Source organism: Eutrigla gurnardus, assembly GCF_963514095.1.
Source record: "Eutrigla gurnardus genome assembly, chromosome: 2".
Classification (NCBI taxonomy): domain Eukaryota; kingdom Metazoa; phylum Chordata; class Actinopteri; order Perciformes; family Triglidae; genus Eutrigla; species Eutrigla gurnardus.
Genome location: NC_139916.1, coordinates 7,355,704 through 7,374,857, shown reverse-complemented (window position 1 = coordinate 7,374,857; position 19,154 = coordinate 7,355,704). Strand labels below are relative to the sequence as shown.

Here is a 19,154-nt window from a genome sequence, read left to right as displayed (position 1 = left end):
CAGCAGCACGGATATGGCGACGGTGTGTGTGGCTGACATGCAGGTCGCCCATCCAAACTCATTATATCATATTTTCCCCCCACAATGTTTCTCTAACATAAATCATAATGCACAGGAAATACAAACAGTACTTTATGCTACACCCGACTACAAAGAGCCAGGGAGCATCAGTCGGCTTTCATGTAGTGCACATTGACAACTTCTTAGTTTTTTTTTAGACAGATCACAGCCTTCACAACACAGAAGGCATTCGTTGAACATCAGGCCTCAATAGAGCATATAATTTACCACACAAGCGTCTCCTTTATATCTCTGTGGTTCCTACTGAATGGAGGCCTTTTGCACATTTGGGACCATGAAATATTTTTCTCCTTTTTGATTAACCATTGCTCCAACATAAATGTCAAGTCATACAACATTATACTTCATATGATCTGAGTTGTGTTCAGGCTCCATGTTGGACTTTGTGCTGCCTGTCACTGGATTGTGGTTATTAGTCTGCATATTTAAGTGTGTTATTGATTAGTCTTCATGTATTCAATGTAATGAAATGGATTTAGAAAAATGAAAACAACAGTAAGGAGGAGTGATGAGGCTAATGTGTGTGTTTTGGATATTTATATTGTTATATAGAAGTAAATATTGTCTGTAGGATTTTGTCATTGCGATATTGGGACACAGTTTACAGTTTGCCTTGTGAGATTTCTAAAATGTTGCAAGTGGATCCATTAAATGTGTGGCTGATGCACATTCAAACATTTTCCTAATTGTATTTGACTGAGGTGGGCTACATGGGCAAAATTAATACTGCATACACTATCGCTTTTCATTATCTTACAATATCTTTTCAAGTTATTTACCCAATTGTTGGGGAAATGTTTAACCCCTATTTATCCCATTATGACTCTACATGACCTACATAAGTAAACAACACCATCAGCTAGAAGATTGGCTATTTCTCTATAGTTCTTAATGCTTGTCATCGGTGCCCCCATTTGGATTCTGGCGATATCCAACGCAATCATGCTGGTTCACCAGAAACTCCTTCAGCTCAGATTCCAGCTAAGATTCCAGCTCAGATTTCAGTGGGGCCTTCGGCTGCGACCAGCCCACCCCGCCAGCAGGCAGACCCAGATCTGGCTTTGTTCAGCAGCACCGTCCAGGTGCAGAGCTTTGCCTCGCTGCTCTGCTGGTCCCCACTGGTAGCCAACACCACGCTGGAGGACCTGGCCATTTTACTGGGCCTACTGGAGGGAAGGAAAGCACAGAAGAACCAGAACCAGAACCAGGACAGTGCCTGGAAGACTGTCAGACCCTGCTGCCCCTGTTTGTTCATAGTGACTGCTAAAATCATAGCAAAAATGAAAGTTCCATGTAGTTACTTACTAATTACTAATTTAACTTATTAAATAATTCCCACATTCCCACATTTGTGAAAACGTTCTATTAATATGAGAATGATATCACTATATTATGTAATTGTATCATCGCCCAGACTTACTTCTAGCTGAGTGATCTGAACAGGGTTCAAATTAAACACGCTTAGCCATCAAATTGCATATTGCATGAAAACAATTCTACATTTGTTGTATAATTAATATCAAAATTGGATCAGAATTGTGCACATTAATGTAAAGTACCCTCTCACTGTGTGTCATTCTGTCAAATGTGTGTATATACATTGTGTGTGTGTGTGTGTATATGTACCAAACACAATATACACAGCGTGTGTAGACTAATGAAGTTGCGTAAGAAGGCTGCCTGGCTCGGGGCAGAGGTATTGTCCCTCACTGTTAGTATCACTGCGTCCTCCTCGGCTCTGCTCTCACTGTAAGCTTGTTTTAATATCGAGGTGACCTTTTCATAGTCAGCGGCCTCTCCCCAGCGGTCCTGCTCTGCACCGTCATTTTGGAGGCCCACTTGCTTGCTCTTAATCCCGTTCCCTATAAACGCAGCCAATGGGCCCGGCGCGTCTGCTCGGCTCTCACTCTCCCGCCGAGGCCCGCTCTGACGTTGTGATTATGGCGAGCGCTGTCACCGCTTCGGCAGATTTGTGCAATTTAATAAATCTGTCTTCCTTCTTGTCTTCTGAGCGAATCTGACATTTAAAGATGACATTTGTTTCAGTCATCATCATATTCAAAGACAAATGACTCCGTTGTTTTGTTGATGCTAGTGATTTGCTATCTGCGAGCTGCTGAAAGGAAAAGGTTGGCATGGAGTCAGTGGTTGGCTCGAATACACGCGACAGCATTTATTCATCTGATTTCTGAAAGATGAGCTTTCGTAATGTTTTTGTTTTGAGTGAGAATTTCTTTTTGGGCGTGCGTGTGGATTGTTCAGATTGTATCCTGGTTGGCAGGTTAGCCTCCGCTGCTGCTTTAAAAATAATCTAGTGAAAATCTCGATCCATTAAGTCATTTGTTGCTCGCTGGAAGATATACGGTGATGAGCTTGAGCCGTTTGATCTCTTAATTCCAAACTTGGCTCCCGTCTAACGGAGATCAGCTCCTGCTTAGGGTGCATTTCTGTCAGACCTGAGCGGTTTTATTGCAGAGCCGCTGATCCCAGCCCAGCCACGACAGGCACGTTCGCCGCCGCCGCCGGTCCCGCCGGGGCCGAGCAGACGTATACAAAATGTGATGAGGAGGAGGGGGCTGCTGCTGATTAACATTAGGAGACGTAGGACAGAGACGCGTCTAGATAGGGGTCCAGAAAGGGGGGAGAGCATGGGTAGTTTGACAACAGGAGGAGAGATTACACAAAGATGGGCGACACAGTCTCGCAAACACACTCGCTCACTCATCCAGATGAGGCAAAAATAAACGACGGTGACATTCTCAGGTGAAAATGTCGAGCGATGCAGATTGAAACTGTCTAATTTTATTTTCCAGAATGATTCACTGGGCTGGGCGCATTGAGAAGGAGCTGGAAAAGGTTCTGCAGCACGTCACCGGAACCCAGCAGATGAGATCGGTGAGTTGACGTCATGGTTTGCATGTGACACGGCACTTTTTTTTTTTCTTCCCCCTGCATTATTAATTTGAAAAGATTTCACCGGCCGAGGTTGTACAACATCACTCCCGAGTGTGTCTGTGAGCCAATGTGTTTTTATAAGCACTGCAAAAAATGTTGCATTTTTAATGAGAGGATTTTACTACGTTAGATGTGCTTTTTCCCTTCTGATACTTCTGGATTGACCTAATTAAAATACATGTGAAATCAGTGCTTTAAAGTCAAGATACATTTGGGGGGGAAAAAGTAAAGGGATTTTAACAAATTAACAATATTTTCACTTGTTTTAAGAAGCATATATAGCAGATACATTGGCTCTGGTTGTTTGTGTCTGTCCTTGTATAAGGCTGCGTGTAACATGTGTCCGTGTTGTGGTACAGCAGATGGTTGAGTAGAGTGTGATTGACACTGTTTCATCATATTTCTGCCATGTGCGCATGTTCGCCGTGCTTCCAGGGTTTGTAATGCACCCTGGGATAAATGCTTCATTATTGCTGTATGGGTGAGTGTGATTCATCCAGCCGGTACCGCGCCTGTGGCGGCTTTAATGCTAGCAGTAACAGTGGTTAGTGTGCGGTGGCGACGTTGATGGATCCCGGAGAGGAGGAAGTGAGTTGACAGCGATGGCGCTGGTGTAAAGGTTAGTGACCAGTGGTGGATATCAGGCCGACTCTCAGACTACATGATAGAGAGAGGTTGGATTTTGAGCACTCATCCAGTGCAAACCACACAACAGAGGATGTTTGCTCATCAAAATATTTGCCTTTCGCAGTTTGTGCAAATATGTTTTCAGTTTTCCCCGCTGAGCAATGTGAATTTCCAAATGTCAGTAGACTTCTAAACAATAATGCATTTCTCAACTCACAAAGATGCACGTCATCCTTAACTTTACCTGAAACTTAAATATGGATTTCACCACAAATCTTTATTTTTTTTTCAACATTTTTACCGGATATCTGATACAAGTCGTGCAACTTATTTCAGAGCTGCAGCTATTTAATTTTTTCCAATTTTCATTCACCTGATGGTCCTTTCTTAATAAACTGATTATACTTTGGTCTATAAAATGTTAGAAAACAGTGGAAAATCCATCACAAAGTCCCATCACAATTAAATTGCTGCCCTCCAATTGCTTTTTTTGTTTATCTGACCAACAGTCCAAAACCTAAAGATATGGACTTTACTATCCAATATGAGAAAGAAAATGACAAATCCTCACAAATGAGACCTTGGATTCAGGTCCTTGGATTTTCTGCTTAAAAAAAAAGGAGTTGCTGAAGAATTCCTGTCAGTCAGGTTGAGTTATTGTTTCAGTGTATTGGTATTTATAGTGATGCACTGTATATGTGGTTACAGTATAGATGGTGGATCGCTCATTCACATTACGTTAAGTGCTTTAAGTTCTGTGGATTTAAAGGTTACAAGTTTTCTCTCTGTGCTGAAATCTAGCGAAGCCAGTCTCTAAAAAAAAAATCTACCGTCCAACCCGGTTATGTGTCTTTCGTAGATGCCCATATGGCTGTGTGTGCATGCGCGTGCTGGCCTGACAGTGTGCACAGAGCTGGTGTGAAAGAACATTTATCATGGCCCCAAACAGGAGTCGTCACAGGGTGTGCTAAATGGCCCAGCATGCCTAGAAAGCCATTTTCTAAATGGATGCCTCTCTCTATACGTGTGTCTGATAGAAATCTTCCCAGGGCTATGCCGGCTGGTAACAAGATTGCCTCCCTCTGCGCCCCCTTCTTCTTCATGCGTAGTTTATTCTAACAGACCAAAAAAAAAAGAAAAAAAAAATGTTAAGTGTGTGCAAATTATTTTTGAGTTTGTCCTACATGGGAAGAGACAGGGAAGTTGAATATAATGTGGTCTGTGCCGTTCTTCCTGGTTGAGATTTTTATTTTCTCTGACAAGCGAGGGTAGCGGAGACGGAGAGGGCCAAGACATGGCAGCACGAAAATAGCTGAATATGTTTGGAATTGGTCAACTCGAGAAACAACACAGAAAAGGCACAGTTTTTGATGCGTTTTAGTTTGAGGCTGCGACTCGGAGAAATAAATACAATTTAAATGTTTGAAATCGCATTCTAATATATGTTTTGGTCATGATTATTCTTCTTCCCCGGGGGAGTGAAAGGAAGCTAGAGGGTGAGTGATGTATCGGAGGACTGGGAAGTTTGCAATGGAAGAGTGTGGAGCGCCAGTAGACGAGGAGAGTGGGCGTTTTTTAGAGTGGAGGAGGATTATTATTTTTTTTTAAAGACAGAGAGAGGATGGAAAATGGCTTGTCAATTGAGATGGATGTTTAGGCAGTTTTGTGTGTATATTTAGAGTCAAACTACTTAAGATGGATGAAGTGATAGAGGGGACGGACAAGGAATGATACATTTAAATGTGAGCAGAGCAACGCTGTTTATAGTCCTTATCGTCCTCATTATCCCGTGCGCTGCTGTGTTTGATGTGTTACAGTATGCGGTGATGAGAGGCGGCGTTGGACACTAGCATTGTTTCCCTATCCTCGGGCTTGTTCACTTTAAATAGGCACACATGGAGAGCACGCCTACACCCACATGCTGTCATTACAGTGATTTGATGGTTTATCAGAGATAATATTTTTTTTTCCGTACATATTTAGACACTTGATGGACACATGTTCAGTAAAAGTTAAGTAAAACAAGTATTATTAGTGTACTTCAGAAGTAAAACTACTCTTTCTGAAGCAGACGAGCCAATTTGACTGCTCAATAATTGTAATGGCATTGGATTACTATCTAAGTAACAATTTACTATTGTGATTGGTGAAAGCTGAGCTAGTTTTAACTACCCACCGTTACTCCAGTGTTTTCCTATCCTCGGGCTGAGGCTCCCACCAGTGATAAATCATGAGTATGATCATGAGATAAGTAGTGCGGTAAGACGGAGCTACTGTTGCTCAAATTATGTATTCAGTTTTACACCTTTTCTCGAATCTTTGCTCATTTGTAAGATATTGGATAAGTTGACCTCTTTGGGCCATGAATGGTGATTTAAACGAAAACCATCTGAGACGCGCTAAAGGGGAAATCTCTTTCTGGTCGACCTTCTAAAATTCTTAAACATCTAAAACGTGTCACTGAGTCCAAATTATATGCTGCTTTTTTAAGCAGTCATAAGCCCAAAAGGTTGGAACGTCTGGTTAATATTTAATAATACATATTTTAAGGTAAATCATTTTCCTCTGAAATTTAATGGAGCTTTAGTATAGAATATCATAAAATATTCAATGACTTCAAGGACAATATTTTAATGAATGAACTTAACTATTTCCTCCGTCTACCACACCTCCAAACTAGCGAAAAGCACACACACCGCTCAAATTTAGCACACCTCTTAAATAGCGATGCCATGCAACATATGTTGAACTCTCTCAAATTAATTTCAATAAGAAGAGTCTAATCGGCGTTTAGCCTGCTGCACATGACTGCTCCTGAGCCCCCTCTGTTCCGCCTGGCACGTTACAGAGTCTGTCTGTGGCGCCTCCACGCCCTCTCCCCCTGCTGTTTGCTGCTCTTGATTACTGGAAACCTGAGAACGACGCACATCCAACTCAATATACCCACATATGAAAGAAGCAGGCCGGGGAAGGCGATTCATCCGCTTTTCAGATGAACTTTTTACTTTACCAAGTGTGTGTGTTATTTTTCCTTTTGTCCTTCACTGTGTGTGTCTCTTTTTTACTGTGTGGTCATCACCACATCCATTGGCCCGCTGACCTCCTGCTAGCTGCAGGTTTATCTTGGTTCAACACAGACTTTCTTGCCTCTAGTGCCTCCAGTGTTTGTGTGTTTGTGTGTGTGTGTGTCGTTTCTTTATGTCAGCATCACTGAAGCTCTGGTTCAATTTGATCTGCACAGGTATGTTTTTATGACTTGAGGGACCTGTTGTATGCAGGCTGTACACAATTCAAAATGTCTCCTGCAAACCTCCCTCCTGCTTCCCGGAAGAAGACGGCTGATCCCAACAAACAGTCTCTATAAAGTGCACAATTGGATTTACTCGCTACTGCTGACCACTGAAATCATCCAATAATCTGTCTCAAATGCCCAGTGCTGTACTAGACATCACCCCTGCTTTCACTCCACAACCCCCTCCTCACTTTCTAAAGCTGATGTCAGCGTCGCCCCTCCTTTCCCTCCCTTAGTGTGCTGATCAATCAGTGGACGATGCTGTGAGGGCTGATATGTGCCATTTGTTTCTTGACTTAATAGCTCCTTCAGCCTGTAGAGTTCAGAGCGAGAGTTGAAGGTCCCGCCTCCCACCACGAGAAGTTCCCTTTAAAGGAGAGAGAGAGGGAGACTTATTTTCTAGTTATCTGTCCTCATGGGTGTAGTGTCCAAAGAAGGGGGGGGCCATGAAAGCTCAGACATCCGTTACTGCACCACATTTTATTTGGTTGGATCCCTTGTGTAACGAATGTCTCTCATTGTGTGCAAACCATATCATTAACTGTGTACTTTCCAAAAATAAAAAATGACCGTGGACATTAGAAGCACATACAAGCTGTGTGACAACCGGTCAGCACCCTAACTCCTAGACCCGGTCTCCCCTGGGCTGACGGGAGAACAGAAGGGCACACAAACACACACTATTTATTTTTCCCGCCTTTTTATTGGTTTTCTGACACCGGGGAAGGTTACGAGGATTCCTCAGCTCCCTGGCTTGATGGCACCTGGCACCGGTTGGCGGTGTTTATATAAATGAAAATACATATATCTGCAGAGTGCAGCCCTGCATGCAGATATCCCGGGGTTGGTGTTGGAAGGGATTGCTTGGAATAGCTTTGCAGTGTAAATGTGAAATGTAGGAAAATAATGTGAAACCAGATTGCATAGTGTTTGTACCCTGTCTCCAGTTTCATTTTCTGTTTTAAAAAAGAAAAAAAAATTGAAATCATAATCGCTGCAGATATTTTACATGTAGAAATAGTTTTTGTGCTGAGCCCTTGCAAACCCCCACCGGTTTATTAACACATTTAATTTGAATTTGACCGAAAATTGAACTGCTAATCTTATAATGATGTGCATTTCCAATCAATCCTGCACAAATGCTTTGCATTGGTACGACTCTGCTGAATATTTCATCTTTTATTTTGAAAGATTCGTCCGTATTTTTGACCTTCAGGTTTTTAAATGCTCACCAGCTGACTGAAATCAATGACGAAGGTTGAGAAAACACAGTGACACATGGTGCAGAGAATTCACGTCTCCCTGGACACATTTCTAACATCATACAGTATATCACAGTGTATGTGCCTCATTTCAGTGCTGTGAATTACCAGGATGAAGCCGTAAAGGTCCACTCGGGAGGGGAAACAGCCCCTTTAGTGTCGGCAAAGAACAAGCAGAGATGGCTGAAGTGTCAGATACTCCCTGTGGTACATTCGGGGGGCCGTATGTGTCTAACTAATCGTTACTTGATGAATTCAAGGAAAACAAAAAGCATCAAGCTACTAGTCCATTTTTTTGCAGAGAAAAGAAGCCCTTGCATGTATTTTGAAGGAAGACAATATAGCATTATGTGTCCAAATAGGATTAGAGGTTTGCTAAAGCTCCAGCCCTGTCAGAGGAAGATGCTTTATTTTGCCTACTCTGCAAATCGTTTTTTCCCCCTCGTCTCTGTCTCTCTACATTTATTAGTAGCAGAGTGTGTGTGCATCATTGTGTCATTTTCAGTCGTCTTCCGTTTGATGTTTCAGACAGCGCATGACGCGTCTTTGGTACTATCTGTGCTTGACAGATAGAGAGAGAGAGAGAGGGAAAAAAGCCCAGGTACAGTGAGTGGGTTGCAATGGTAATGTGGAGTGGCGTGATGCCCTCGAAAATTCCAGGTGTGAAGTGCTTTATTCATTCCGCTGCAGAGGGAGCGCTTCTCTATGTTTGAAGTGGTAGGTGTGACGTTTACTTTCCTTTTATGAACAAAATGCATTTGTTTCTTTTTTCTTTTCTTTTTTTTTTACGGCTGTTTGTGTGCGCATGTGAGAGAGTTTGTGTGCGCTGAAGTCTCAGAGGTTTTTTGTCCTCCTCTTCTTCTCTTCCTCCTCCACCTGCGATTGATTGGTCACACTTCTGAATAACTTTAATTGGCTTGCCGCGGCAGTGGGTGGTTCTCAAACGCCAAGGTACCGTGCAAGTCCTTGAAAAGCGTTGTAATTTTTTCATCATGTAGGCAGTAAGGACTCTCTGCTGCCATCTGAGAGGGGTCTTCAGACATGCCACCTACATCTATTTCATTCTGCACATCCTAGTGTTTTTCTGGCTTTTTTGTTGTAAAACCTGGAAGAGAAGCTCCCCCTCCCTCCACAGTCTATTCACCCTCTTCTTCGGCTTTGAGCGAGACTCACTGTCATCTCCGCCTCTGGCCCTCTTTCCCCATTGCTTCGTTTTTTTGATAGGATTTGTGTTCCACCACTACAATTGCTGCGATACACGTATACTGGAAAATATGCATTCATACATGCATATGTTTGAAAATATATTGCCTACCGAATTACGATTTCATAAACATGATGAGGAAATTAAAGTAATGCAAAAATGCTCATACGGAAAGTATCGCTAAGAGACGACTAAAGCATGTTTTCACAATAATTTTCAAGCACAAAGCCCACATGATTAAGGTCAGGGATAAGACGGCGGTCTTGGTTAGTTGTTGAAGCACAAGACGGAATATGTTCACTTCATTAACGTCCCTGTCCTTCACCCGAGTGCTGTTGTCTTCTAAACATAACCAAACCAAGCTATCCAATGTTAAAGTCCTATTTGGTTTATATACCAACTACCTCCTTAAAAACTGTGTATGGTACAAAAAAGTAGTACATACAGTAGGCTAATGCAGGTATCAACTAAGTTTTCCTCAAAATGTATTTGGCAAAACAAGTATTAGGGCCAAAATATCAATTGACGAAAGACATTTTTACCTCTAATTGACTAAGAAGTGTCATAGACAGGACAGTAGAGGAACAGTGTGTGTCCTGATTGTACTGATACAACTTACAGACCTGAGAGAGTCTCATAAATGTAGTCTAATGTAAAATATTGATGGCAATGTACTAAAACTCATCACTACACTGATTAGAGAGGAAAAGAACATCACTACCTTCTGTATGTGTTATTTCACAGTCAAATTGCAAGATAATGGAAAACACTTACTTTCCACAACCAATGTAACAATTTACCTTTACGCTTATATACTCATCTAACTGTCGAGCGACTTTCCCTCCATCCAGAATGTTGCTCTATTATTTTTTTATAAAAGCTTATATCAGCTCAGATTTGATATTCATGGAAATGGAAGTTGGCTCTGTATAATTGGCCAGACTTCTAACTTAACAGCTTTACCAGTAAACTGAAATCCAAGGGCAGAGCTTGTTTGTTAATAATCCTGGCACTCGGAATTCTTTCTTCTTCTTTTGCCAGTTTCGAAGCGTTGTTGTTGCAGTGATATATGACGTTGCTGTTTAAATTGGCATCAGCGCTGTAATTGCTATCACTTAGCATGTATTAGTAAATCCCACAGTGGGTCTAATGGAATTCAATGCATATAATCACGTTCATGACTGCATAGGTGCGTTTTTAGAAGGCTGTGGAACTTTTTAAAATGCAGAAATCAATCATGCAAGTTTTTGAGGAAAAAGAAATTGAAGGTTACAGACCGATGTGAGAATTTACAGATGCGTTCAAGTCTCATTCCGTTACTGCTGCAAAGCTGCAGTATCTGCTTTACATAGGTATTGTGCGTGTAAGCCAGCAGTCTGTTTTTGCCTACAGGCAGCTTAGGCCCATTGTCGTGTGGATGTGATGGCATGTGAGTGAAATGTGTGCGGATGCTCACGAGTTAAATCCTGAAGAGTGCAATGGGTTTCAAGACTCGCTGTTACAGTAAAGTTGAGCTTTCATTGGTGTTTTGATGCTATGCAGTACATGATATTCACTATTTCCCCTGTGTGTTTGGACTCACGTGGCTACACAAGTGGCCTCTTGAGTTTTTACGGTGGCACGATTACTACAAGTGTGTATGCGGATGCGCGGCGGCGTGCGCGAGCGCGAGCGCCAGCTTGTGTTTGTGTGAACTCTGGACCACCAGCTCATTTCACACACAGACAGACATCAAAGGCTGTTTGAATTAACCCTGCGTGTCGGGGCCGCTCTGCATGCCATCCTCAATTTCACATCTCCGCCGCTCCGGCAGCACCAAACTTACATGCCCATTCATATTGAAATGAACAGATGGAGTTTTGCCATGCGCCAAATCGCCATTCCCTCGCTGAGGAAAGATAAAAAAAAACTTCAAAAGGGCAGAGATAGGTTCGGATCTGTTTGCAGGTGGGGAAGCAGCGTGTCGTTGCCGGCGTAGTTCTGTGTCTCTGAGAAAGTGTGGGCTGAGGGCAGGTATCATGTTTTTCTTATTAAAGCAGGTCAATTGTGTTTCCATTACAGCCGGCTCGCTCTCTCCTTGATTAGACACCGCAGAAATGATGTCATGGGCTCACACACACACACAGACACACAGGTACACACATCAAAGGCGTATGTGCCTCACCTCTTTTAACTCACTTTTAAAATCCATAACAGGAAGCGGTGACCTCCCTCACCGTATTGTTTGCCCGCATGTCCAAAATGTGTTTTTTGCTGATTGTTTTGACTGGATAGCGTTGCCTCTCCCCCCCCGTTGCCTCCGAAACACTCATTTTCACATTTTCACCTCATCCTGGCAGCTAATTTAATTTTATATTGTATTTATTGATCTGGCCAAGTTCAATTTCCTGCAGCGGCGTGATTCTGTTGCACGATGAAAGCGATAATGTAGATGAACAGACGGGGAGCGATGGCGAGGATGGAAATGGCGCTGGAGAACGCGGTGATGATAATTTTGGGGCGGGTGATTGTGATTGCGATGAGTCGTATGCTGATTAGAGCGGCGTCTGAAGATGGCCCGGGGGTCGCTGCCGTGTAGGTGAAGGGAGCCATCAGCTGCACTGTGTATTTTTAAAAATATTCTCCCAGCCAGCAGTGGGCTGCCACGACAGCTATTCAGTAAACACATTCATATTTCATTAATCTGGCCTCTCCCCTCTCCTCCCCGTGACAGCCTCTTATTGTCTCCTCCATAGGTTGTTCAGTAATCCACGAGACCATTACCTCTTCCTACTGTGCTGCCTACACCCACACACATACGCACACTGCTGTAAGCACTGCAGCAGGATGTCTTTTACTCATGGTTATTTAGCATGAGTCTCTGATATTTAAGTGTATAGGACATCTGTTAAACACACCCACATGCTGTAAACATGCACCCTACCACCTGTATTTACAGTATGCTATGTAAGCACACACACAGCGTTTATTCCACTCACACACTAGGTTAAACATGGTTAGGTTAAACTACTTAAAAAAAGTGGATGCTCTTCAAACAAAATCACTTCTAATGTTTTTATAACTGCCTTTTTTTTTTACATGGCACTTGTGTGGAGATGTTTGTCATAGGCTTGTGCCAACAAGGGGCCGACGATAGTCAGAGGGATTGCTAATATCCGATGCCTTTGCCAATGTTGAGACATATTTGACTTGTTTTCTCATTAGTGTATACTATTATTATAACATTAATAGGCCAAATTGAATTGACCCAGTCAGTTTTGCAGCGCCATGCCCCGCATATATGACTGCACTTGACATCAGCAGGCGCGCTCAAACCTACACTCTGGGTGTTAATATCTTATAACTAGCTATATTATTAATAACTGAACACTTCAAAGCTTCGGAGCTTCATTCATAGCATTAACATGAATATTAAGACACGTTATAGGTAAGTGACAGGATGATTGCATGTAATACTTCACCTTCTGTTCCCCTCTCCCTGTCGAACACATGCACAGTGAACGAGGCAGCGCTCTACAATAATCTCAGACCAAAAGTCGATGATTTCCAGAATTCACTACATGATTTTATCTGTCTATTCTCCCGTGCACAGCTGTATTAACCGTGCGGTCTAGCATAGCGGTCCCTGAACTCACCTGTTCCACTACAGGTAGAGTCACCTAAAAAAAACAAAATTAATCCGTCAATACTTAGGCCCATGTACCCTATTTTGGTTCGGTAAATGTCTGCTGTCAGTCGGCCTGCAGGCAGGTTAGTGGGCCGCTGACAGACGGACATTTAAAGAAGACAGAGTCTGTGGATGACAGAAGCTCTGGCTCGATTCCAGTGGGGATTCCCAGAAACAGAACCACAAGTCCCATTTACATAACCATAATAACACAAAATCACACCACCACCACCACTATTACTACTAATGACACGAACGGGCCGCGATGCCAACTCTGGTTTGTCATGACTGAGAACTGTCTGGGTTTATTTTCTTCACATGCTCACCCACATACTGTTTCTCAGACAGTGCCATGCAAAAGAAAACACAACGAATCAAATGGCATTACATAATTCTAGCAGGCATGAGGTCGGCGCTGAAAGCACAGACGAGTACAACTCCCTAACAGTCTGTTGACTGACTAAAAGTTTTTTTATTACTAGGCCAGTCAACACAACACAGGTTTGTTCTTCAAATTCAATTGACAAAATAACCTCAACTTAAGGTCCACTTAATTGAGTTTTCAACCTTGCTGAGTTCAACTTTTGTTTTTATATTCTCTTTCAAGCTGACATGAGAAAGATGTCCTGAAGCAGACTTAATAATAATCATAATAAGTCATAATAATAAAGCTATCTATACATTCTGCTGATGAAGCCTACATTATTAGAATAAAATACTGCTCTGATAAAGATGTGATGTGGTGGAAGTTTAACAAATTCTCAAATTTGGATGGATCTTCAGCCATTTTGCATCTTTAAACCTGATGTACACTTATTTCACATAGGGGTGGTTATTTATAAATTGTACATAATATGTTCCTACTGGGTAAAGAGTGTGTAAGAAAGTGACAGAACTTTGCACTCAAACACCCAAGAGATCAAGTTAGTGTCTCTGTCATCATGTTGAGTCCAATAAGAGTCTCTTTAGAATTTGAAATGAGCTAATCGTTGGTAATGGTCCATCAACCAACCATTAATCAAAGTAGATCGTTGTGATATGTGGAGGGCACGGCCTACCACATAGACACTTCAGGTTTTACCAGGACGTTAACTGTATGCTAAATGGCATTAATCAGTTCATCATATGTCATCCTGCAGAAAGCGAATAGCCGCGCACAGTTCATTTCAAACGGATATCTGTTGTAATTTATTTCTGCATGTCAATAAAATGGTAATGTCTCATTGCTTCTACGGTGGGATTGTAGGTCAGCTCTGTCCCACAGTTCTTGGGAACATTCGTCTCTGCCCATAATGAAGGCTTGTTGTAAATTTTCCTCCATATAAATTATTCAGTTGGACTCGGCTGAACTGATCTTAGTGCATTCGTACATTGTGCTCGTATTGGTAGCTGCTGCAGGTAAAGATTATGTTAAAGGTCTGCAGAGTGGGAAAAAAAGAAGGTATAAAGCATTTTGTATTGATAGAATTTAGCATCAAATGAGGAACATAAATACATCTTCCAGGACTGGTTGAGCCTCATAATGTCATATGGATTCAAGTAAAGGAGAGCGTGGCAAGGTGTGTGTATGTGCTCATACCTTTGTGGAGCTAAGTTGTGTTGCGCACTGAGAAAAATATTATGGTCTATGATCTGCTAGCCAGTGAGTATTTGTGATGGTATAGAGGTTTCTATGTGACTGCAGGCACAAGAAGGGCTCTTTAGGCATAAGTACACAGTACACCCCTTTAAGTTCTATAATTGTAACAGTCCGTTTGGTCCTTTTTTTTTTTTTTTGCAGTAAATGTGTCATAAAATGTCCTTTTTGTAAATTACTTTGCTCCTTTTTTCAAAAGAAGTGGAGCTTTCAAAATCTGGCAAGTTGTTGTCATTATTATATGTTATAAGTGCTTAAAACAGTGTGTAAATACAAAGTAAACAAGTAAAAAACAGAATTTTCATCAGGTTTCTCTGTATGAACCATTGTAAATGTACACAACGAACATTTTTTGAGATTACAGAAATGAAAATTAACCTGCTTTACATCTTCTCAAACAGTTTTGTTTGCCTAGAGCTTTCAGTGTCCATGTTACAGGCTGTTAGATTTTTCTATGTCTGGGTGTTTTTTTAGCTGCAGTGATTTACCCTGAAACAGTTCCTGTCCAGCTGAAGATAGAGACCAACATGTAGTCATCACACATCCAGGGTGTGCTTCTATGGCAGAGACTGCACTGGTTCCTCCCCAGGCCTGCCTTCTGTCTTTTTCCTCTGAGTCTTCTCTTGCATTGGTGGGGACAGGAAAGTGGCCTTGGGTGGGGGGCTTTGGTGGGTCATTGACTTCTGCTGCTGCTCCTTATGCACAAGAAAGCTGCTAGCAATGACCAAAAACTCCCAGGCCTCTTGGTGATGCGGTGACCGGTCAGAAGTAGCTTCACCAGCAGCAGCATCACCTCCTCTGCTTGAACCCGACTCTGTCCTCGCCCTGTACCACTGCTAGTACTGATGGAATCTCTAGATATAAAGATATATATTATAAGATTAGATCAAATTTAGACAAAAGAAAGTCCTTGTGTTTCAGCATGCAGACATTTAGGAAATAATCAACCGAGAAATAACTTTATACTTTGCTACCTGATTTAAAAGCATTACAGCAGTGTGAGGTAAAGCCAACAAGAAAAAAACTAGACAAGATGTTGTAAAGGATTATTGTTATAACGTTAGAAATAAATATCCACTGTCAACAAACACTATTACTTACTGTAGTTGAGATGAAGACGGTCCTTCCACCACAACCATGTCCTAAAATTTCTATTTTCACTTAAGCCTGCCACACACATAAAGATAATCGGGCTGATTTTGCCCCGATTTTCCCCCTTCCGACCACGGACAGACATCGCCCGATTATCTTAAGCTCTTAAGATTATTTTATAAGATTCTCATGTAGTGTGTGGTGTGTTAAGAGTGAAATTCGGCCGACAATCGGCTCCGAAATCAGTCGGCGCCGATAATCGTAAATATTAAACATGTTCAATATTTACGATTGTCGGCGGAGAACGTTGTGGTGTCAAATCGTCTTGTGTGGGGGGGAAGCCGACAATCGGGAGTCCCCAACGTGACGTAATATTGAATTTAACCAATAAAGAGCGAGCTGACTGAACACGGAATTATAACGAGCTATCTCCATGGCTACGATATCCCTGGTTATCAGCAATATCAGGAAGACAGTTAAAGTTAGGTGGACCTCAGATATGGAGGATCAACTTGTCGAACATTGGCAAACACACGAGTGTTTGTACAATATTTCCTCAAAGTCCTACCACAACAGGAATGACAAGGACAGGAGTTGGCAAGAAATTGTTTACACAGGTTTACACTCGCTCTTCTTCACTTCTTCTTGTAGTTAGTTCAATGACTATTTTTGGTGTGACTGCCCCCACGTTTGTTCACGCGAGATTTCTTGCTTGAGGGACAAGATTCTAGTGCGTCAGAAGACAAATCTTTATGTGTGTGGTGTGCTGTGTTTGGAATATCGCAGGACACCACACACAATACGATCAAAACTGTTAAATCACAGATTTTTTATCTTCATGTGTGGGGTCTCTCACAGATAAAAAATCGGTTGAGATTTATAAAATCTTTGTGTGTGGCAGGCATTAGTCACTGGTTTGTCTGGGGTTGTTATGCCATTAAAGTCCCAGTGGAATGGAAGTTGGGGTGTATTTAGCTTTTCACAGTGAAATGGATTTGTTTATTTAATAGGGACAGTGCATATTTATTGACATCAGTACAAATACACAATTTAAATATGCTAGAGTTAGCACAATGGCTAGTTTTCATCTATTGTCCCTACACAGATAACAGAAAACCTAAAAACTAAGTAACACGCATACATATAACACCCTGATTAATTTTATTTGAGGAACAGACAAGTCAAGATGCAGCAGAACATATCAGTGACACATATTGTAGCAGCCTACAGTTACAAGAGGGATTCAAATAAAATCCTGAACAGCTGAAAAGTGGGCGGGCTTTGGGTTTAGTGCGATACAGAGCTGTAAAGGACTCACACACACACACACACACACCTCCCTCACCTGTTATTAGATGAGGAGGAGGACAAGGGAGAGAAAAAAGGGAACTGTGCCAATTAGATTTTCAACCTGCTCCGTGTCACTGTAGCGAGGGCGGCACATGCTGATGAACGCTTGTCAATCGCCGGCAAAACTCTGCCATCCGTCATCCAATTAGCCCTCAGCCACATTGGTTTGGAAATGAAAACAATGTTTTTTTTGCCCACTTGTATCCAACACACATCTCTTATCTCTCCATATTGCTCTGTTAGCAACTACGATCCTACGATTTGTTTTATATGACAGGTATGGCTAGTTAGACTCGAAGTGTAATTTGATTGGATGATTAACGCCCCTGACTGCAGGATGAGTCATCACATATTCAAAATCCATTTAACAGAATAGAAAGTAAAAGAGATTTAATGAAGATCATGATCTTAAAATACTCATTTAGATTTTTGGACATATTTTTGGTCATATATCACATTTGGCATACTGCCCTTTGTTTAGGGATGACCTGGGGCTGGCATCACAGCCTGTCCATTTCACTAGTAGTACTAACGTAGTACCAACAGGAGTAGTAAACGTTATCTGCGGTTCCTGGGAGTCCCAAATGGACGCGAGCTGTGTGAGCATTCTATTACCCAACCACAGGCTACATCTGCTGTAAACATCTCCTCCGTCTGTCAGCGGCTCACTAACCTGTCTTCACCAGGCTGACTGACAGCAGACACTGTCACCAAAACAGCGTTCATGTCGGCTCCATGGGAAGGAAACAACAGTGATTGTGGGCCGATGTATTGATTAATTGATTTGATTTCACCGTAGAGAGTGAGGGATATTTGTCCTTAGTGAAAAAGGTGAGGTCACAGACAAACTGCTGGACTGCCTCTTAATACAGATACAGAGTAGATTGATAAAATCTTTATAATGTATGCACATTTGCTTATAAGCACAGTTAATGCTTTGTTTTCGAGGAAGAGAAGGTGATTGGATTTTAATTTTAAAAAATTACGACAATTAAAATTTCTTTTAGATATTGCTTAATAGGTGTACAATGACTCGGGATGTGACGTAAGAGGGTCATTCCTACAGAGAGGCACCGCCCACCCATAAATGAATGTTGCACTGAATGAGCGTGACTTTAAAGGAGTTCTGTATCATTAGGCTTTCTGCAGGGAAAACACAAACACTAAAAGAAATGTCACAACAAACATTATCATCCGTAAGTGTTGGCTTCATTGTTCTGCACCACAGTGTAACACACACTAAAGTGGAAATCGAAAAATTAAAGCTTGAAGAATGAGAATTTTATGAAATGTTTTTCCTTTGTGCTGTTTCGCTACATTTACAAATGGATGTACCAAAGCGTAAAACTTTCTAGCTCTAAAGAGGATCATTCCTTTCAGCCATCAGTCAGGCTGGTTCACAGTCACTCTGCCTCAAATATTTTTGACACACACACACACAACAACTCGAGCATAAATATGAAACAAAAATGATGAAGTAGGGACATTTTTCATCAGTACATCTCTGCAGCTTTATGCCATGGTATGGGGGTTCCATCCAACATATAGCATCCTTTTTATATGATGCTTGATATTTCTTTTGACATCTTTATGAGACATACTCATATGATCAATGTCCTGTTTTCAGTGTTTCTTATATTGAATGTTTGGGTGACCCAAAATAAGACACACAAGACTTTGTGTGATCAAATAGATTTTTTTTAACATTCAAAGCTTCTATTGAGGATTTCAAATTCCTAAACAGAGTCCTCGTTTGAATAAAGTGATTCATTGGACTTTTTTTTTTTTTTCTTTCCGTAACTAACATCACTTGCATGCCTCTTTTGTGTGCAGCAAGCAGGAGATCAAACATGTTTTGACCGCGATGAAGTGGTCTTTTTGAAAGGCCAAATGCCACACATGGATTAAATGATAGATAATACATAATAAAAAAAATTGTGAATTTTGATACCTTCACTTCGTCTGTCTCGGTCTCAGCTGGACAGCTG

General features: G+C 41.7%; 1 protein-coding gene across 1 annotated transcript in view; it reads left to right on the top strand.

Moving 5' to 3' along the window:
* cacna2d2a (calcium channel, voltage-dependent, alpha 2/delta subunit 2a) overlaps window positions 1-19,154 on the top strand; it is a 126,104-nt gene that overhangs the window by 2,438 nt on the left and 104,512 nt on the right. The window contains exon 2 of the mRNA XM_084032634.1: window positions 2,895-2,976. Within this exon, the coding sequence (XP_083888760.1) occupies window positions 2,895-2,976 (82 nt within the window). The remainder of the gene's footprint in view (window positions 1-2,894; window positions 2,977-19,154) is intronic.